At 43.8% G+C, this 16,691-nt stretch overlaps 1 protein-coding gene across 11 annotated transcripts in view; it reads right to left on the bottom strand.

Moving 5' to 3' along the window:
• AKAP13 (A-kinase anchoring protein 13) overlaps window positions 1-16,691 on the bottom strand; it is a 338,427-nt gene that overhangs the window by 47,539 nt on the left and 274,197 nt on the right. For all 11 annotated transcript variants that reach the window (XM_054041161.1, XM_054041152.1, XM_054041157.1 and 8 more), the window contains 2 exons: window positions 12,704-12,746; window positions 10,481-10,613 (listed from right to left, as the gene is read on the bottom strand). In XM_054041161.1, the coding sequence (XP_053897136.1) occupies window positions 10,481-10,613; window positions 12,704-12,746 (176 nt within the window). The remainder of the gene's footprint in view (window positions 1-10,480; window positions 10,614-12,703; window positions 12,747-16,691) is intronic.

Raw genomic sequence — 16,691 nt, 5'->3', positions numbered from 1 at the left:
CAAGATTACGCTGCTTTAAATATGAGGCTTGAAGTTCCCTCCCAATCTGGAAGCTTAATGGGTGATTCAAAGCAAGTCACAGAAAATGCAAACATTCCCATTTTCACAGCCTGAGTAGCACATGACTAATATTGAGACGATGAAAAAATATAGGAAGTGACAATTTGTTGGTTTCCTTCTATGTTTGGAAGTCCTGTTAAATATGGGTCATAACTTACATCAAACACAGGAAATTTAGCTCTCTAGTATGTGGCCTGCATCACTGCCACCTTCATGAGAGTTGCACATGCAAAATACAAATGTGAATAACATTCAACCCTTCAACGAATATATATCTGCACATACACACACAAAACATTTAACTGCTGATTACACAATGCAACCCCATTATCGTCTCAACGATAATCATTTCTATCGCAATGGATTATTGAGAACATGATGGCTTTTGTAAGAGAAGTCATAATGGAGGCTAAAGTGAAATTATGAAGGTTTTCTGTGGATTTATATGTTGTTAATGATATGTAACATGCCTAGAGCTAAACATTTTTCCAATAGAGGTCTAAATAAACAAACAAAAGATCCCTCCTGCTGCCCAGCAGCAGGACTGAGGAACAGCAACAAAGCAGTTAATACCAGGACAGTGAATACAAGTTCTGCAGTCCCCATGAGGAAAGCTTTGAGCCTTTGATATCACATGCAAATAATTAGTAACAAGTTTAACATTTCTGTCTGTCTCTCTATGAATCCAAAGCTGAGTCCATCCCTACACGGCCTTTAAACTAAAATTGACTATCTCAGTTATTGGCCCCAGAGCCCCTCTCAGCATTACATTCAGAAATGAACAATACTTAGGATGCAGTATTACATGTGACAATCTTATCCGGCGCAGACAAACCTGAAACTGCCAGCAGTCCCCTAAATCATCTAGACCGGATTAGAACCCTGTGAACTACAGGTGAAAGGCTCCATGTCCCATTCACAATCTGCTGAACTGTGCAAATCCAGCAGAGTTCACTTTGGAAGGGGCTCAGGACTTATACCTTGTAAGGATGGTAGCAAATCAAGACCAAAAAGTTTGCTTGAATGTCAGACTCTAAGGAACTCAGACCTCCGAGGGAAGGATCTTACTCTCACCCAGACCCTATGACTCTGTGAACACTAAAACACTCCTAGCAATGCTAAAAGAGATTAACTTTATAACTTCCCAGGGAGTGCAGCTGGTATTTAAAGACAGGTTTTTGCAATTTGGTAATTTTGGGGTCTGGGACATTAACCGTCCTTTATGGTTTTATAAAGAAAGAAAAAACGTTTAAAAAAACTAGATGATTTCAGTTAGACACAGGAAATACTGCACCACCTTTAGTAAGGAAAAAGCCAACTTTCATATGGTGGGTTAATAACCCATCACAAAGCATTACTTTAAAATTAAATGTTCTTTCTACACTACCCATTACGGAAGCTTCCTTCAAATAACAGCATGAAAATAGAAACACTTTTATTCCATAAAAAAAAAAACCACCAGCACGGTTGAACCAACCAGTTCACTGGGTAGCATACTTAAACATCAGATTTCAGCGTGAAATAACGGTTAAGTTCTTACCTCCCAATGCGTCATTCCTACTAGTCTCACTGTTATTCCAGGTATTTCACTAAATCTATACCGTTTTACCGACATGCTTTCCCAGGGACAGGAGCGCTGTTCTCTATGTGTATTAGTCCATAGTGACAGCACACTGGTCTGCTCAGTCTGCCACCACAGACTATTGGGAGAGGAAGTAAGATTGCTTGGGCAAGGGAGGGAGGGAGGTCTGTTTGCTACTGACTTCCTTAAAGATGATCTTAACTATTTTGCGGCTGCTTGTATCACATTTTCCCCTAGCTAGACCTGTTTACAAAAATCAGAGGGGCAGTGATGAGAAGAAATGAATTTTAAAAGGAAAGTGGCACTTAAATTGGCGTCCAGAACTTTAAAAGAGATTTAATAAAACAACCCCTCTATGATACTTGGGGCATTTATCAGAAGAAAATTTTATTCTGTTAGAAATAGATGCACATTTAGTGTACCTCACCAGTATTTAGTACTTTTGCAGTACTCTGTTTATCAAAACACTTCTCATAAAGATGGCTAGAGAGGTTGCTTTTGTATATCTCATTCACAGATGTTTACAATCTCACAGTTCTTTGAAATGCTATTTTGAAAAGCTGGTGGTGTTTAAAACTCCCTGGATGCAGACACCTACTCTAACTGCACAAGTGAATGACAGGAGAAATTACTTAGCCTGCTTTTCTTAATTTGATTCCATATTTGCTGTCATTCCCCAGAAATTCATTTTGAAAACGGAAGAAACTCTGAATATTTTTCTGACTAAGAGCAATATCACACAGTAAAGATCGTGTGTATATGAACCATTATATGCAATTAAGTTGAATGGAGTTTCACCAATGTAAAACTGAAGTAACATGATGATGCACACTAGACACACTGGTAAAATTACCCACTTATCTATTCCCCCCTTCATTTTTAATTTCCCGTGTGCCTATATGTCTCCTTTTGCATTGTTGTTAACATATTTTTTAAAAATATATATTGGTCGTGGTCTTCGTCAGAAAGTTTATTTTACAACTGATCTTAGAAAACTGCATTATCTAAAACCAAGTTCTGAGCAGAGCAAAATCTGTTAGGAGTAACTGTATGTTTATGCCTCTTGCTCTACTAGAAACAGTTAGAAGAAACAACCAAATCTTCCTGTTCTACTTCCTCTTTCAAGGGTTGTTTTTTGTCTTTCATGTTTTAATCTAAAAAACTCTTCTTCTCTGTGATGATCCAGTCCTCCGAGGAACGTGAACCTGTATTTTTCAGACTTACTGTATAAAATTGCAGTAATTAACACAAAAATATTCCGAAGCAAGAAGAAAAAAAAAAGTGTTTGACTTGGATATCACTCTGCATTGCCAATTAGTAAAGAGTCAAAGCTGCTAGCTGTTGCGAGCTTTTAAAAAGCAAATTGTGTTTACTATCTTGGAGGGACTCTTATTTTATCAGAAAGTTTTAAAGTAGCCAAAAAAGCCAGAGTGTGGCAGTCTCTGTGGCGCGTGGTTTAATAGACAAAGATACAGGAAGTATCGCAATGTGCATTCTCCACGTACTGTCTTATCCCTCATCCTAACAGAATCTTTCTCTATATACAACTGTGATCTACTATGAACTCCCAGTTCATGCCTTATGGCAAGGACTGTCAGCAAATCCCCCAACTGTACATATTCCACAAATTCTCACGAGTGGTTTGTATGAAGGGTTCTATATAAATACATTCTCTCACATTGAACTTTGCATTGGAGAACGGGGACAGCTGTCATATTCTTTTGAACTTGTCATAATCGGATGCAGCTCTGGGGTTGTCAATGACCACAGCATGCATCCTGTAGAGATAGATCAACAAAAGGGAACTGATCTCCCTTGTGTAAGGGCTTAAAGATGTCACAATCTCTAGATGATGCACCAGAGATGACGCCACTATTGTACATTTATTGTATTACCACACAAAGGCCTACGTTAAAAGAATGTTAAGTTTGGAAAGTCAAGCACCAGTGGGCCGGGCCGGTTTGTTTACCTGCCGTGTCCGCAGGTTTGGCCGATGGCGGCTCCCACTGGCCGCAGTTCGCTGCTCCAGGCCAATGGGGGCTGCGGGAAGTGGCAGCCAGCACATCCCTCTTCCCACAGCCCCCATTGGCCTGGAGCGGCGAACCGCGGCCAGTGGGAGCCGCCATCTGCCGAACCTGCGGACGAGCAGGTAAACAAACTGGCCTGGCCCGCCAGGGGGCTTACCGATGTAAGCCGATCCCTGTCATATATTATTTTTTCCAGAGGAATCATTCAGTGCACAGGATGGATGATGCTCATTGAACAAGCAGTTATTCAATATTTTGCTTTATCCCCATTGTTCAGTGTGCGGTCCCACACCTTATTTCCAGCACATTATTCAAACCCTGCTCTGAATGAAGAATTATTAATTTCCTTTTAAATTTTGGAATGGCACTCATCATTACAGTATCTGAGTGCTTCACAAACATTAATGAATTAATTTTCACAGCCCCTGTACTATGCTTCATATTTTACAAGGGGGAACTGAAGCACAGAGAGGTTATGGTCAAAAGATTCCACTACTTTTGAGTGTCCATTCTGAGATGCCTAGAGTCTGACTTTTCAGAGTAGCTAGCATTCTGTAGCCTCTCATATGTTCAAAGCACAGCACCCAGTCACTTCAGCTGCACTTGGAGAGCTCATCACTTTTGCAAATTACTCCCTAGGATTTCAAAACAGGCACCCAGAAAATGAGGAAAATACACACTTAGTAGCCACCTGTGCAAAGTTTGGTTTAAGTGACTTGTCCAGCATCCCATAGGAACTCTGTGGCAGAGGAAGGGATAGAAGCCAATTCTCCAAGGTAGCATTCAACTGCCTTAACCACGAGACTGTCCTTTCTCCTCCTGCAGTCTCCTGCCTCAGTTCACTACACACCTTCCAGTTTTGGCAACACATGAGACGAGTCTAATTCACTACACAACCATAATTCATCCCCAGAGCCCAGTCCATCACATCCACAGAACGGTACTGGGGTCCTGTGGAAAAATTGGTATGTGATAATGTTATTAAAGAGGGAATCATAATACATGCTCATTATGAATTAAGGTTGCACATGCAATCTTAATTCTGGCATTCCTAACTTTTGAGTGCTTGACTTTGCAACCTTAATGTTCTTTCAATGTCATTTTTCATGTTCAATTTGCTAGGTCTTTAAAAAAGCAAACTGGAAAAACAGAAATCCCATCATATGGAACCATACTGACACTTAGACCTATAGCACAGACCTCTACCACTTGAATGAATGGAGTAACTGATAAAAGTAGAACGCTGCCATCCTCTATGACAGTGTTTCCCAAACTTGGGATGCCGGTTGTGCAGGGAAAGCCCCTGGTGGGCCGGGCCGCTTTGTTTACCTGCCGTGTCCACACGTCCCTCCGATCGCGGCTCCCACTGGGAGCTGGTCACCGCTCCAGGCCAATGGGGGCTGCTGGAAGCGGCGGCCAGTACATCCCTCGGCCTGCGCCGCTTCCAGCAGCTCCCATTGGCTTGGAGCAGCGAACCGTGGGAGCCGCGATCGGCCGAACCTGCGGACGCGGCAGGTAAACAAACCGGCCCGGCCCGCCAGGGGCTTTCCCCACACAAGCAGCGTCCCAAGTTTGGGAAACACTGCTCTATGAGAACCAGACAGTAGAGGGGGGCTGAAACACATATTTTGCCAGTGGGTTTCACAGCTATTTGGTGACAGCAGAGGAATGGGGACACTGATGAATCATTGGGTTCCATTTCAGGTTCTGACAGGGAGTGTGCTCTAGTTGTCATAGGCCTTTCTGTGTTTGTTTCCTTCCACCCCCACAAGTTTGGCACTTTTTGCCCCAGCCCTTTCCCAATCCTGTGTTTTCTCCTCCGCCCTCCCATACTCATGCTCCGCATCTGATCTTAATCTCCTGAGCTCATCCTTGCACAGAGAGTCCTAGTGTCCCACTCTGGGGTTCATGTCTGAGTTCCATTCCTTCCTCCACCGTGGCTCCCAATCATAGTCTTTGTCTCCTGGCTCCTTGCCCAGCCAGTGTCAGTCTTCCCAATCAACAGGCTCCCCATCTGATCTCAGTTCCCCTCCCCCTCGGGTTCCAAGTCCCTTTGCCCAGACAGTCCCAGTTCCACTCTTCATCTGATCTGTCTCTCCCACCCTAGGGACTGCCAGTCTCCTTGACCAGTTAGTCCCAGCCTCTCCCTAGCTACTAGTCTGATGTCAGCCCCCTGCCCTCCCATGTACCTTTTCCCCAAGGCTCCTTGTCCTAATCTACTCCCTTTGCCCTCCAGGTATGGACTCTTGTTCCCTCAGCATTTGAATCACGGTGCTTCCTCTTGCAAGCTTCCACAGCAGTGAAAACGCAAGCAACACAGTCTCCCTGCTCTTATTTCCAGTGTCTGTCCTTAATCTAAAACCAACTGCAGGAAAAATCTGGCTCCCCCTCTGTAGCCTTTGTGCTGCAGCATTCTCAGTGGAGATGGAAATTTTGTTGAAATTAGTTGTCAAACACTATCATGTCTCCACTGAACATGTGCAAACTGACATTCTTCAAAAGCTTATAATTTGGCAAATGTGGGCATTCTCCCCACAAGAAAAGCAAGCGGTATATTCCTGACAAAAGGCAACCCTTCTACCAAATCACAAATTCTTGCTCCAATGCATGGAGATGCTGGAACTTCTCAATGAACTTAGGGTTACCATATTTCCACAAGCAAAAAGGAGGACATGGGAGGGAGGAGCCTCGCTCTAGCCCCGCCCCTGCCCCACCCCCATCCACTCCCTCCCACTTCCCACCCCCTGACTGCCCCCCTCAGAACCCCCAACCCCCACCCGCTCCTTGTCCCCTGACTGCCCCCTCCTGGGACCCCTGCCACTAACTGCCCCCTAGGACCCCACCCCCTATCTAAGCCGCCCTGTTTCTTGTCCCCTGACTGCCCCCTCCTGAGAACCCCCCACCCTAACTGCCCCCTAGGACCCTACCTGTCCCCTGACTGCCCCAACCCTTATCCACACCCGCACCCCATATTCACCCCCCCCGCCCCCAGACAGATCCCCGGGACTCCCATGCCCTATCCAACTGCTCCCCACCCCCTGACAGGACCCCCAGAACTCCCGACCCATCCAACCCCCTCTGCTCCCTGCCTGCCTCGACCCCTCTCCACACCCCTGCCCCTCGACAGACCCCCCCAGAACCCCAGACCCATCTAACCCCCCTGCTCCCTGTCCGTGACTGTCCCAACCCCTCTCCACACCCCTGCCCCCCTGACAGCCCCCCCTGAACTCCCAACCCATCCAACCCCCCCTCCCTGTCCCCTGACCAGGGCCGGCTTTAAAGAGTCCAGGAATCAGGCTGCGCTCTGGCCGGGTTTCCGGGGTTTGGGGGTGGGCCGGGGGGCTCGGCTGGAACCGGGGCTGCTGCCCTAGGGCCCGGGCTGGGCCGGGCCGGAGCTGCTGCTCGGCTGGCGCCGCTCAGCTGGGGCCCGGCTAGCGCACTCAGCCGGAACCTGGGCCGCTGCCTTGGAGCCCGAGCCGGGCCGGAGCACTCGGCCAGAACCAGGGCCGCCACCCTGGGGCCCGAGCCGGGCCGGAGGTGCTCGGCCAGCGCCGCTCAGCCAGGGCCGGGCTGGCGCGATCGGCCAGAACCGGGGCCGGTGCCCTGGGGCCCTAGCTGAGCTGGAGCCGCTGGGGCCACCGGGCGCTGCTCGGCCCGGGCCATGCCTCCCCAGAGCTCTCCTCCTCGCGTCCCTCCCGCCCCAGCCCCAGCTTATCTGCTGCTGCCTCCCGCCTGCCCCTGCTTTTTTTCAGGCTTCCCGCGAAGATCTGATTCGCGGGAAGCAGGGGAGGGGGAGGAGCAGGTGGGCGGAGCGTTCAGGGGAGGGGAAGAGGGGGAAGACAGCTGCAGGGCCGAACGGCGTAGTAAGGCTGCAGGGGATGGGGGGAGCCGGGAAGGTGCTTTGGCTGCCGAGCGGCGCTTGGCCGCCGCTTTTCTGTCCATCAATAGCCAACCGGGGTGAAATCCCAGATATTTTTAGATTTTTAAAAATCCCCCCCGGACAGCTATTTATAGACCGAAAAGCCGGACATGTCCGGGGAAATCTGGACATATGGTAGCCCTAATGAACCAAACGTACAAGCGTTTTCAACACCGGCAAAACAAAATATTTTCCCCTAATCTTGTTCTTGTAAAAGACTGAAGTATTTCTGCTGAAACGAAAAAACCCAAAAAACAAATAAAAAACCCCAAACACTCAGGGGAGGCACCCAACATAGAATTTCAATGCAATCTGTTCTAGTCTAGCAAAGTTATGAGCAACTGGCAACCGGCTCTTATAACGGGAAGAGCTGGGCAAACTCAAGTATATGTGGCGCTACCAGCACTGCCTCAAATAGTTTTTTTACCAACCACAACACATTCTTTGTCATTGTTTATTAATAACATGCAAGCTATGACAAGGTCTCTATTATTAATTATTAAGAGCCATGTCCTCCACAAGATCAGAGGAGACCATAAAGAACATGCGAGACAGACAAGCAGTTCTGTCTTGCCTGAACTGAAAATATAGCAACACATTTATCTAGCAAGCGTCATCACTGGCTCCAGAGAATCAAATATAATGGAGCCCATGAATGTTTCATATCTTCAACTAAACCTCCATCCAAATCTGTCAGCAAATGGAAAAATATACATCTCTACCTCGATAGAACGCTGTCCTCGGGAGCCAAAAAAATCTTATCGTGTTATAGGTGAAACCGCGTTATACTAAACTGACTTTGATCCACCGGAGTGCGCAGCCCCGCCCGCCCTCCCCCAGAGCACTGCATTGCCGCGTTATATCCAAATTCGTGTTATATCGGGTCACGTTATATCAAGGTAGAGGTGTAATTGTAAAAACTCCCGTCACTCAGTAGTAAGGGAAAAATTCATCATTACTTATGAGGCAGTATCCCTTTAAAAAGAAAAAGGCTTTGGGGAACAATCAGCCAGTTGAGCTGTTACATTGGCTGAATACAGTGTCTGAGGAAGAGAAGAAAGAAGACAAAATCTGAGTGGCACTCGCACCCACACTGAACACAAAGACACGTGCACTATATTCTTTATACATCACCCTTTTCCTGTTGCTAGTTTGGATTATTGCCTCGACTTGCCTTTACAATGATTTCCCCCCTACACAGCAATGTTTCACCAAGAGGAAACCTGATCTCTCCGGCCAATGAGGATTCTCGGAGCTGCATGGAATGATACATTTATCTGTGGGCTTTGGAAATGTGGAGAGGTGCTAACGTTTTAAATAATCACTGATCAGGTGCTAAAAGCACAGACACTTTTTAACTGGGAGGTGGAAATTACTATATCACTCCCGTTTAGTATTGCAAATTCTGCTAGTTTTCCTTTGCACACACAAATTGCAGTTTTTTAGGCCTTGGCTACACTCGCGGATTCACAGCGCTGCCTCGGCACTGCGAGAGCTCTCTTGCAGCACTGCAAGTACTCCACCTGAGGGGAATAGCTTACAGCGCTGCGAGCAAGCGTGCAGCGCTGCAGGCGCTGATTACACTGGCGCTTTATAGCGCTGCACTCGCTGCGCTCAGGGGGGTTGTTTTTTCACACCCCTGAGCGCAGCAAGTGCAGCGCTGTGAATTGCCAGTGTAGCCAAGGCCTTAGAAAGGTTTGCAGTGCACTATTGTCTTGGGCAGTCACAGCTTATGACACAATAAGATGTGCACAGCTGGGTAAATCCTTGCAGACAAAATAGCTTTTTCCCTTTACATATAGGGACCAGCAGCAAACCTAACTATAGAATACTAGATATTTGTTTTTGCTTTTTCAGTAACATGTTCCTTAAAAGGACACATTCCATATTGATACACTTACATTTTGACCCAGTTTTCCTCCCTCTCCAGATAACTGTTTACATAGTCTGATTTGTTCTCCAAAATAAATAAATACATACATGCTTTGTTCTAAATAAATCTAAAAATCAATGTCAGCAGCTCAGCCCCCAGGTGAACAAACCAATGTCTCTCAGGATCAATGGGATGTCATTACATAAAGGAAAATTTAGGCTGAATATCAGGTAAAACTCTACCTAATGGTGGGATGTATCAGATCATGGAATAACCTCTCCAAGAAAGTGGTGGTTATTTGCATAGCTTGAATCCCTGAAACCTTTGGAGAGCAAAGTACTGGAAATGCAATTAGAGAACAGCCCTGCATTGGCAGGGGTATAGAGTAAACAGGATAGAATAGGTCTTTTCCACCTCTAATGTCTGTGATTCTGTTAAATGTCTGTGATTAAATGTTAATGTCTGTGATTCTATTTTTGTTACATTTCCAACACAAGAATACACGAAACTCTGTAAAGAAATCAATTACAGCATCAAGTTTCCCAGAGGCTGTTACAGACGTGACAGAGATTTTAGAAGTATTTAAAATACCTTGAAAGAGCATCTTTCAGAAATGAGCCTACTGCCTTTTACCAAAAGCACCTTGTTTTATCAGAATAAGCAGCGTTTCCAAACATCGGGACAGGAGGTGGGGGGTAATAGATGCCTATATAAGAAAAAGCCCCAAAAATCAGGACTGTCCCTCTAAAATCGGGACATCTGGTCACCCTACTTTGTTATTCATTCTATGGGCCACATCCCAAGAATGTACATGTCCTGTTGAAATCGGTGGTAATTCCTGGTGTTCGCCACTAGGCACTATGTTAGACTGAACATATTTCTTTGAGGCCTAAAAGGATTCATTTAAGAGCTCTCAACAACACACTAAGAAGTCTTATTCACAGGGAGGTGAACATTAAGCACATGGCACTAACATAATAAACATGATTAATAACACATGGGCACCAGATGCCACTTACTTTGCTCTTCTTGCTGCTGGACATTTTATTCCTGAGATAGCTGAAGGTGCGACTGACTTTTGTTCCACCTTTCCCTTCTAAATCTTTCCTGGAGGGGCTGGGAGGCAGGAAGTTGCCGCTCTCTTCAGACACACTAAAGCCAAAAGACAGAGACTGTGGGTTTTTTTAACTTTTTTTTTCCAGATCATGCAGAACAGGGAAAAAAACTAGAGGAAAACTTGCATGGTGTCAAGTATCAGGGGGTAGCCATGTTAGTCTGTAGCCACAAAAACAACAAGTAGTCCGGTGGCACCTTAAAGATTAACAGATTTATTTGGGCATAAGCTTTCGTGGGTAAAGTGAAGAAGTGAGGTTTTTTTACCCACGAAAGCTTATGCCCAAATAAATCTGTTAGTCTTCAAGGTGCCACCGGACTCCTTGTTATTTTAGAGGAAACCTTGTTTTTTTTAAAAGAGCAAATACATTTTTTTATCCAGCTATTGTAGCTAACCAACAGATTCATTGGTCAGTTTACATTTTTATATGAATAATGACAAGCTAAAGATTAAACACTAATCAGCCACTCAGTCACATGTTGCGAGAGATTGTTTCTTTGGTAATATTTCTGTACTTCATAATCTCAAACTATGACATTGTGCCCTCTGCTGCTTTAAGGGAGAAACAGCTTTTCATTAACACAGTAGTCACCAATTTCCCATTCTGTATGGCTACATATACCTAGTCTCAGTCTTAACTTATTGGCATAAACTACGGGTGTCTTCCATAACACACACAGAGCAGATGGCTATAAAGAAAGATATGTAGTGAAATCTGCACAAAGGACAGTGTCCATTGGGAAGCACCCTGTCTATAAAGTACCCCCAATATTTCCAGTATAATTTAATTAGAGCTTTTGTTAAAAATGTTCTTTGCTAGACTACTAACTTTTACTGGTCCCTTAAAACACAGCAAATAGCACTCAATTTGTGTTTATTTGTTAATCTAGAGGTTCATTTCATGTCAAACTTTGAGCTATCAATAATTTCAGAAGGGGCTGGTGAAATGGGGTGCAAAGCCAAAAGAGAAGCCATATTGTGGCGGTGGCAGTGGATAAAACGATTGTCCTGGTGCTCTGCAAATAAGAAGATACGTCAGAGATTTCAGAAGATAACACACTGCTGTGCACTAAAGAGCCTTTTATAAGGCTGTTACATTGTAAGCTCTGTGGGGCAGGGACCATCTTTTTGTTCTATCCGTACAATGCCTAGCACAATGGGGTCTTGGGTCCATCACTGTGGCTCCTAGATGCTACCACAGTACAAATAAATAGGAGCATTTTTATTACGTTAGGGAAGTAGGAGACACCGGATCCTATAAAAACATGCACCATTTCCTGTCCAAATCCCCAGCATGCACTGTAAGAATTAAGTTCCAAAGGAGAAAACTAAAATACCTCCTCCCCCCAACACTCCTCCACCCCAAAAGGAAAGGAAACACTGTAGGGATGTACATAAAGGAGTTATATTCCACATAAAATACACAATCTTTCCAAGACATGCCAGAATACAAAAGTGAAACAGTCAGCTGAAGAAACCAAAGGGAGAGGAAAACAACAATAAAAGGTGCTTAAGAGCCTTCTGGGCAAGTCAGACAAGCCAGAACTGTCAGGAGAAGTAGCACAAAGTATGAAGCAGTGATCAAAGACCCAGCTCCCATGATGCCACAAATGCTATCGTGCCCCCATGCAGAAAGGAACTATTAAAGCAAGCATCCAGTCAGAACAGAGGATCTCCGCTTACAGCCATGCAAGGATGAACAAAGTATATCTAAAAAACATGAGAATCTCTGCAATCATAAAAAAAATAGATAAAGGGAAAGGGAAAACATGGGAATAATATTTGGGTCTTGTGTAAATTTATGTTGATTAATAATAAAATAATAACATTCTAAACTTTTATTATTTGTGACTAAACATTAAACATCCAGAATTAACTACTGTTCAGGAAAAGCTGATGGATGGACCCGTCTTCATTCCCAGTGTGGCAATTTTAAGAAATCTTTTATCATTCTAAACTGTTCTTCAATGTACAGAAATATTGGCCTGGTTCTCAGAGTGTCTGAGCACTTGCAGATCCCATTGAAGTCAAGAGAGGCTAGGAGTGCTCAATACCTCTAAAGAAACAATCAGATCTATATTTTTGGGCATTTCAACAGAGAAAAGATCAGACCATCACAGTACTGTACCTCTGAGACAATGAACTACTGGTGCTGTTGAACGATCGTGTGCCTGGAAAAGATTAAACAAAAATGTTAGACTGCGAAGTCTTGCCCACAGTAGTGCTAAAAACATAGTTCCTGGATTCAGGTAGTTTATGAAAAAGAGGGGACTGTTTAGAAGTTAAGGGCTCAGATATGTTTCTTCATGTGCCCAGGGGAAAGAATGTTCACCACAGCCCATGGGATTCCAAGTTAGTGACAGAGATGGAAAAAGAGGTGGGTTGCTTAGTAGTTTTATCATTCACCAGCTGTAAGGCAAAGGATGTGAATCTATGATCTTCACTGGTACATTAAGGGTGCATAATTCCAAACTGCTAATTTAATTATAATAGGTGAAAATGAGACACTTTGCCTCAGTGCTTTTATTTATACTCCATCAGAATGAATCTATTGTAAAATACGTCCTTATTTCATGTATAAAACAGAATTCTAGTTGATAAAATTATAGCTCATTTCCCCCTCACAACCCTTAAGCATGTAATAAAAGGATAAGGGAAACAAGAGAAGCCTTATTAATTTTTCCATTGAAATGTCTACAGAGGCAGAGCTTGATCACCCAGAATTGTGCTCTAGGAAAAAACGATGTACAACATGCTACTGAAGTCCTCCAGTGACACAAATTCCTCTTGTTCACCAAGAAACCTGCTTACACAGTCTGCTTGGAGCAGATTATCTAGCTAATGCTAGATGTTATTGAGTAGCTGCTTAGTATCTGGGAATGCTAAAAAAATCCAAATAAATCATTTCAGATGGAGAAAGATGCCTGATCCTTCCAGGAAGTAGGCATGGCAGGACTCTAAAGGACCCCTTTAAAGTATTTTCAAACATGCTATAATGACAGCAAGCAACATAGCTGGTCTTCTTATTAGGATTTTGTAATTGCCACAAGAACAATGGTTAACAGAAGTTTGAGCTAAGAGCTAATGCAAACGAACTTAGCACTTGGCATCCGAAGCAAAGGGCAGATCAGTACCCAGAGGCTATAAAGTTTATTAAAATACCACATTTCTTCAGGATCGTCCCATCCCCACTTCTAAAATAAATAAATACAGTCTCGATTACTGACTACAGTTCCTAGAATAGCATGAGAAAAGGCTATTTTTTTTAACCTTTCGTTCTTGGATATTCATGAATTAAATAGTGGCTTAACCTGGTCACCTAGTCTTGGTTTAGGAGACCCTTTTTGTATGTCCTCTGTGGAGCCTTTAGTCTAGCAAGTGATCTGTCTCAAATCCATCACATAGCGCAATGATATTAATTCAATCAAACTCCATACCATTTACTATCTATCTCCGGTTTTTGAATCGTACCTATTAGCTGAGTATCTAAGCATTGAACAAGTAATTTAAAGGCTCAAACTGTTGTCCATGGTGAACTTCATAGTGGACTCTGCTCTTCATATCAACTTCAATCTACTCGTCAACGCAGGTTAAACCTCTTTGCTCGCTCACTCGCCTCTCTATATATTTAACCATCATCTTGCTTGACTGAATTTAAACACTCCATATAAAACCTATGAAGTATTTTACCATCCTATACCATCACCAGAATAAGTGGGATGAAGCAACATTTAATCAAGAGCTGCAATAATTTGTTGTTCATGATCCAGTTTTCAGCATCTCTGAGAATTCCTGAGCTGCATGGCATTTCAACTATGCAGTTGCTGTTCATCCCGTAGTGTGAGACAATACTTTACCTTGAACAGAGAGAACCATTGATAGTGGTGTGCAAACCAACCCAGACAAAATAAGAACCAACCCAAATTCTGAACTAAACTGCTTTTTGCTAAACCTAAAACTAAACGTTTTCAAAAAGGACTGTATGACAGCATTCAGATACCTGTTATATTCGCCACAAAAACAGACAGAGGGATGGACAGAGATTTTCCTCCCTCGATACTTTCTGTATTCCTTCTACCCCGGTGCTTCCTGGCTCTGCCTGGAACCAAAAGCGGAAGTGCTAGGCAACAGCAGGAAAATCTCATCAGTGCCCTGACTGGATAGCACCTGAAAAAGCCTATTCTTCTGAGATTTGCAGCCCCACTGTGCAACTCCAATGAGTCTGGATAAGCAGCCAGACTTTTGGGTGCTTATCTGAACATCTGAACCTTCTGAACTTCACCATCAACAATAATTTCATATGGTAGATGGACTTAAAATAATTCATAAGTTTTGTGATACAGGAAGAAGCTGCAGGATTGGCATATTCCAATGAGAATGCCTGAATGACAGAAAACAGCTTGCAGCACCCTAGGACAGCTAGTAATTAAACTTAAGGGGGCCAAAGAATTCCAAAAGCCTGCTCACAACCAACTAAACTTTCCATAAAATGTACAGACCAGCTCGTCAAGTAATAATTTACCCATCTGAAATCTGCAACTCGTCCCCCCCACCCCAAAAAAGGCAATCTAAATATATGATCGTGTCATTCCAAAGGATGTGTAGAGATATTGGCGGAAGGTAATTAAAATGCACACTTGATCTGAAAGTAAATGCATCCATCTCCTCTGTCAGATATGAGCCCTGGAGAAGCGGAAAAAATACAAGTCTAGGGTTATTGTATCTAAAAATACCTGTGGCTAAAGCAACCTTTATATAAAGCCATCACAGAACTGTTTGAATGAGAGGGATTACAACCAACACCCAGCGAAGTAGGAGCACAGGACATAGGTCCTCTTGGGTCACTGAGTCCAGTCTCCTGTTATTGTGGGCAACTCCATCATATAATCAGATTATAAAGGTGTCAAGTTCCATCTTCCAAGCAGTGTGGTAGTTTGCCCCCTGTACTCCCATTGTTCCAAAACCTCACTTCTATGATGGTTAGAAACCACCTTATTTCCAGCTAAATTTATTCATGGTCAATTTATACCCATTTGTTCTTGTACCAACGTTGCAATAGCTCCTATCCCACTTTGAAGTTTACCCCCAATGTATTTAGAGAGAGCAACTGTATCCCCTCTCAGTCTTTGTTTTGATAGGCTAAGCCAGCCAAGCTCTTTTTAGTCTTGTCTTGTAAGATCGACTCTTCATTCCCCTGATCATCCTAGTAGCCCTTTTCTGCTAGTTTGAACTCATATTTCTTCCAGATTGACCTCATATTTCTTCAAGAGGGTGACCAGAACTGTACATAGTATTGTAGATGAGGACATATCAGTGCCTTTTACAATGGCATTAATACTTCCCTATCTCTACAGGAAATATCTCGCTTGATACATCCCAGGATCGCATTTGTTTTTTCTGTGACTGCATTACATTGGTGGCTCATAGTCATCCTACAGATGATTAATACAACCAGGTCTTTCTCCTCCTCTCTCATTTCCAAGTGATGAGCCCCCACCTTATGGAACATTTTTATGTTCTGGGGAAGTAATAAACTCAAGTTTTAAAGCTCACTGGTCATAACGGGATGGTTGAGGGAAAGAACACAAGACAGCCTGGGCTATTCTGATTTTAAATGGTCGCTCTGCCTTCTGGCAGGATGACCTTTTTTTTTTTTTTAAAGTCTGTCTGGGAAGAAGTCTCTTTTACTACAATGAGAGGGGTAAGCCATAACAAAAAAACCAATCAACCAACCAAAACCCCAAATCATTGCATAAACATCTTTGTCCTGGAGGGAAAAACACTACAGGCGTGGCCTCAAAAAATCTGGACCCAGATTTTGAGCTCCCGAAATTTAAGCGTGTTTGGCTCAGATGTGTGCTTTTAACTCACCAGAGAACGGGGCAGCTGCGAAATTCTAATCCGAATCAATGCTCAGACAGCAAATGCCCATAGTGGACAAACTCTCGCCAGTGCAGTTTATGAGCATTCAGATCCACACACATGGTTTGGGGTCCCATCTCTACTGATATTCCCAGCGTGCTGGAATATCCACAATATAATCGTTTTTTTTAAAAGACCAACAACAATATTTCGCATTCCCATGGCAGTTGGTACAACACACTTACTGACCTGAT

The sequence above is a fragment of the Malaclemys terrapin genome, chromosome 10 (genome assembly GCF_027887155.1).
Source record: "Malaclemys terrapin pileata isolate rMalTer1 chromosome 10, rMalTer1.hap1, whole genome shotgun sequence".
Classification (NCBI taxonomy): Eukaryota; Metazoa; Chordata; order Testudines; family Emydidae; genus Malaclemys; species Malaclemys terrapin.
This window is presented reverse-complemented; position numbering and strand designations above follow the sequence as displayed.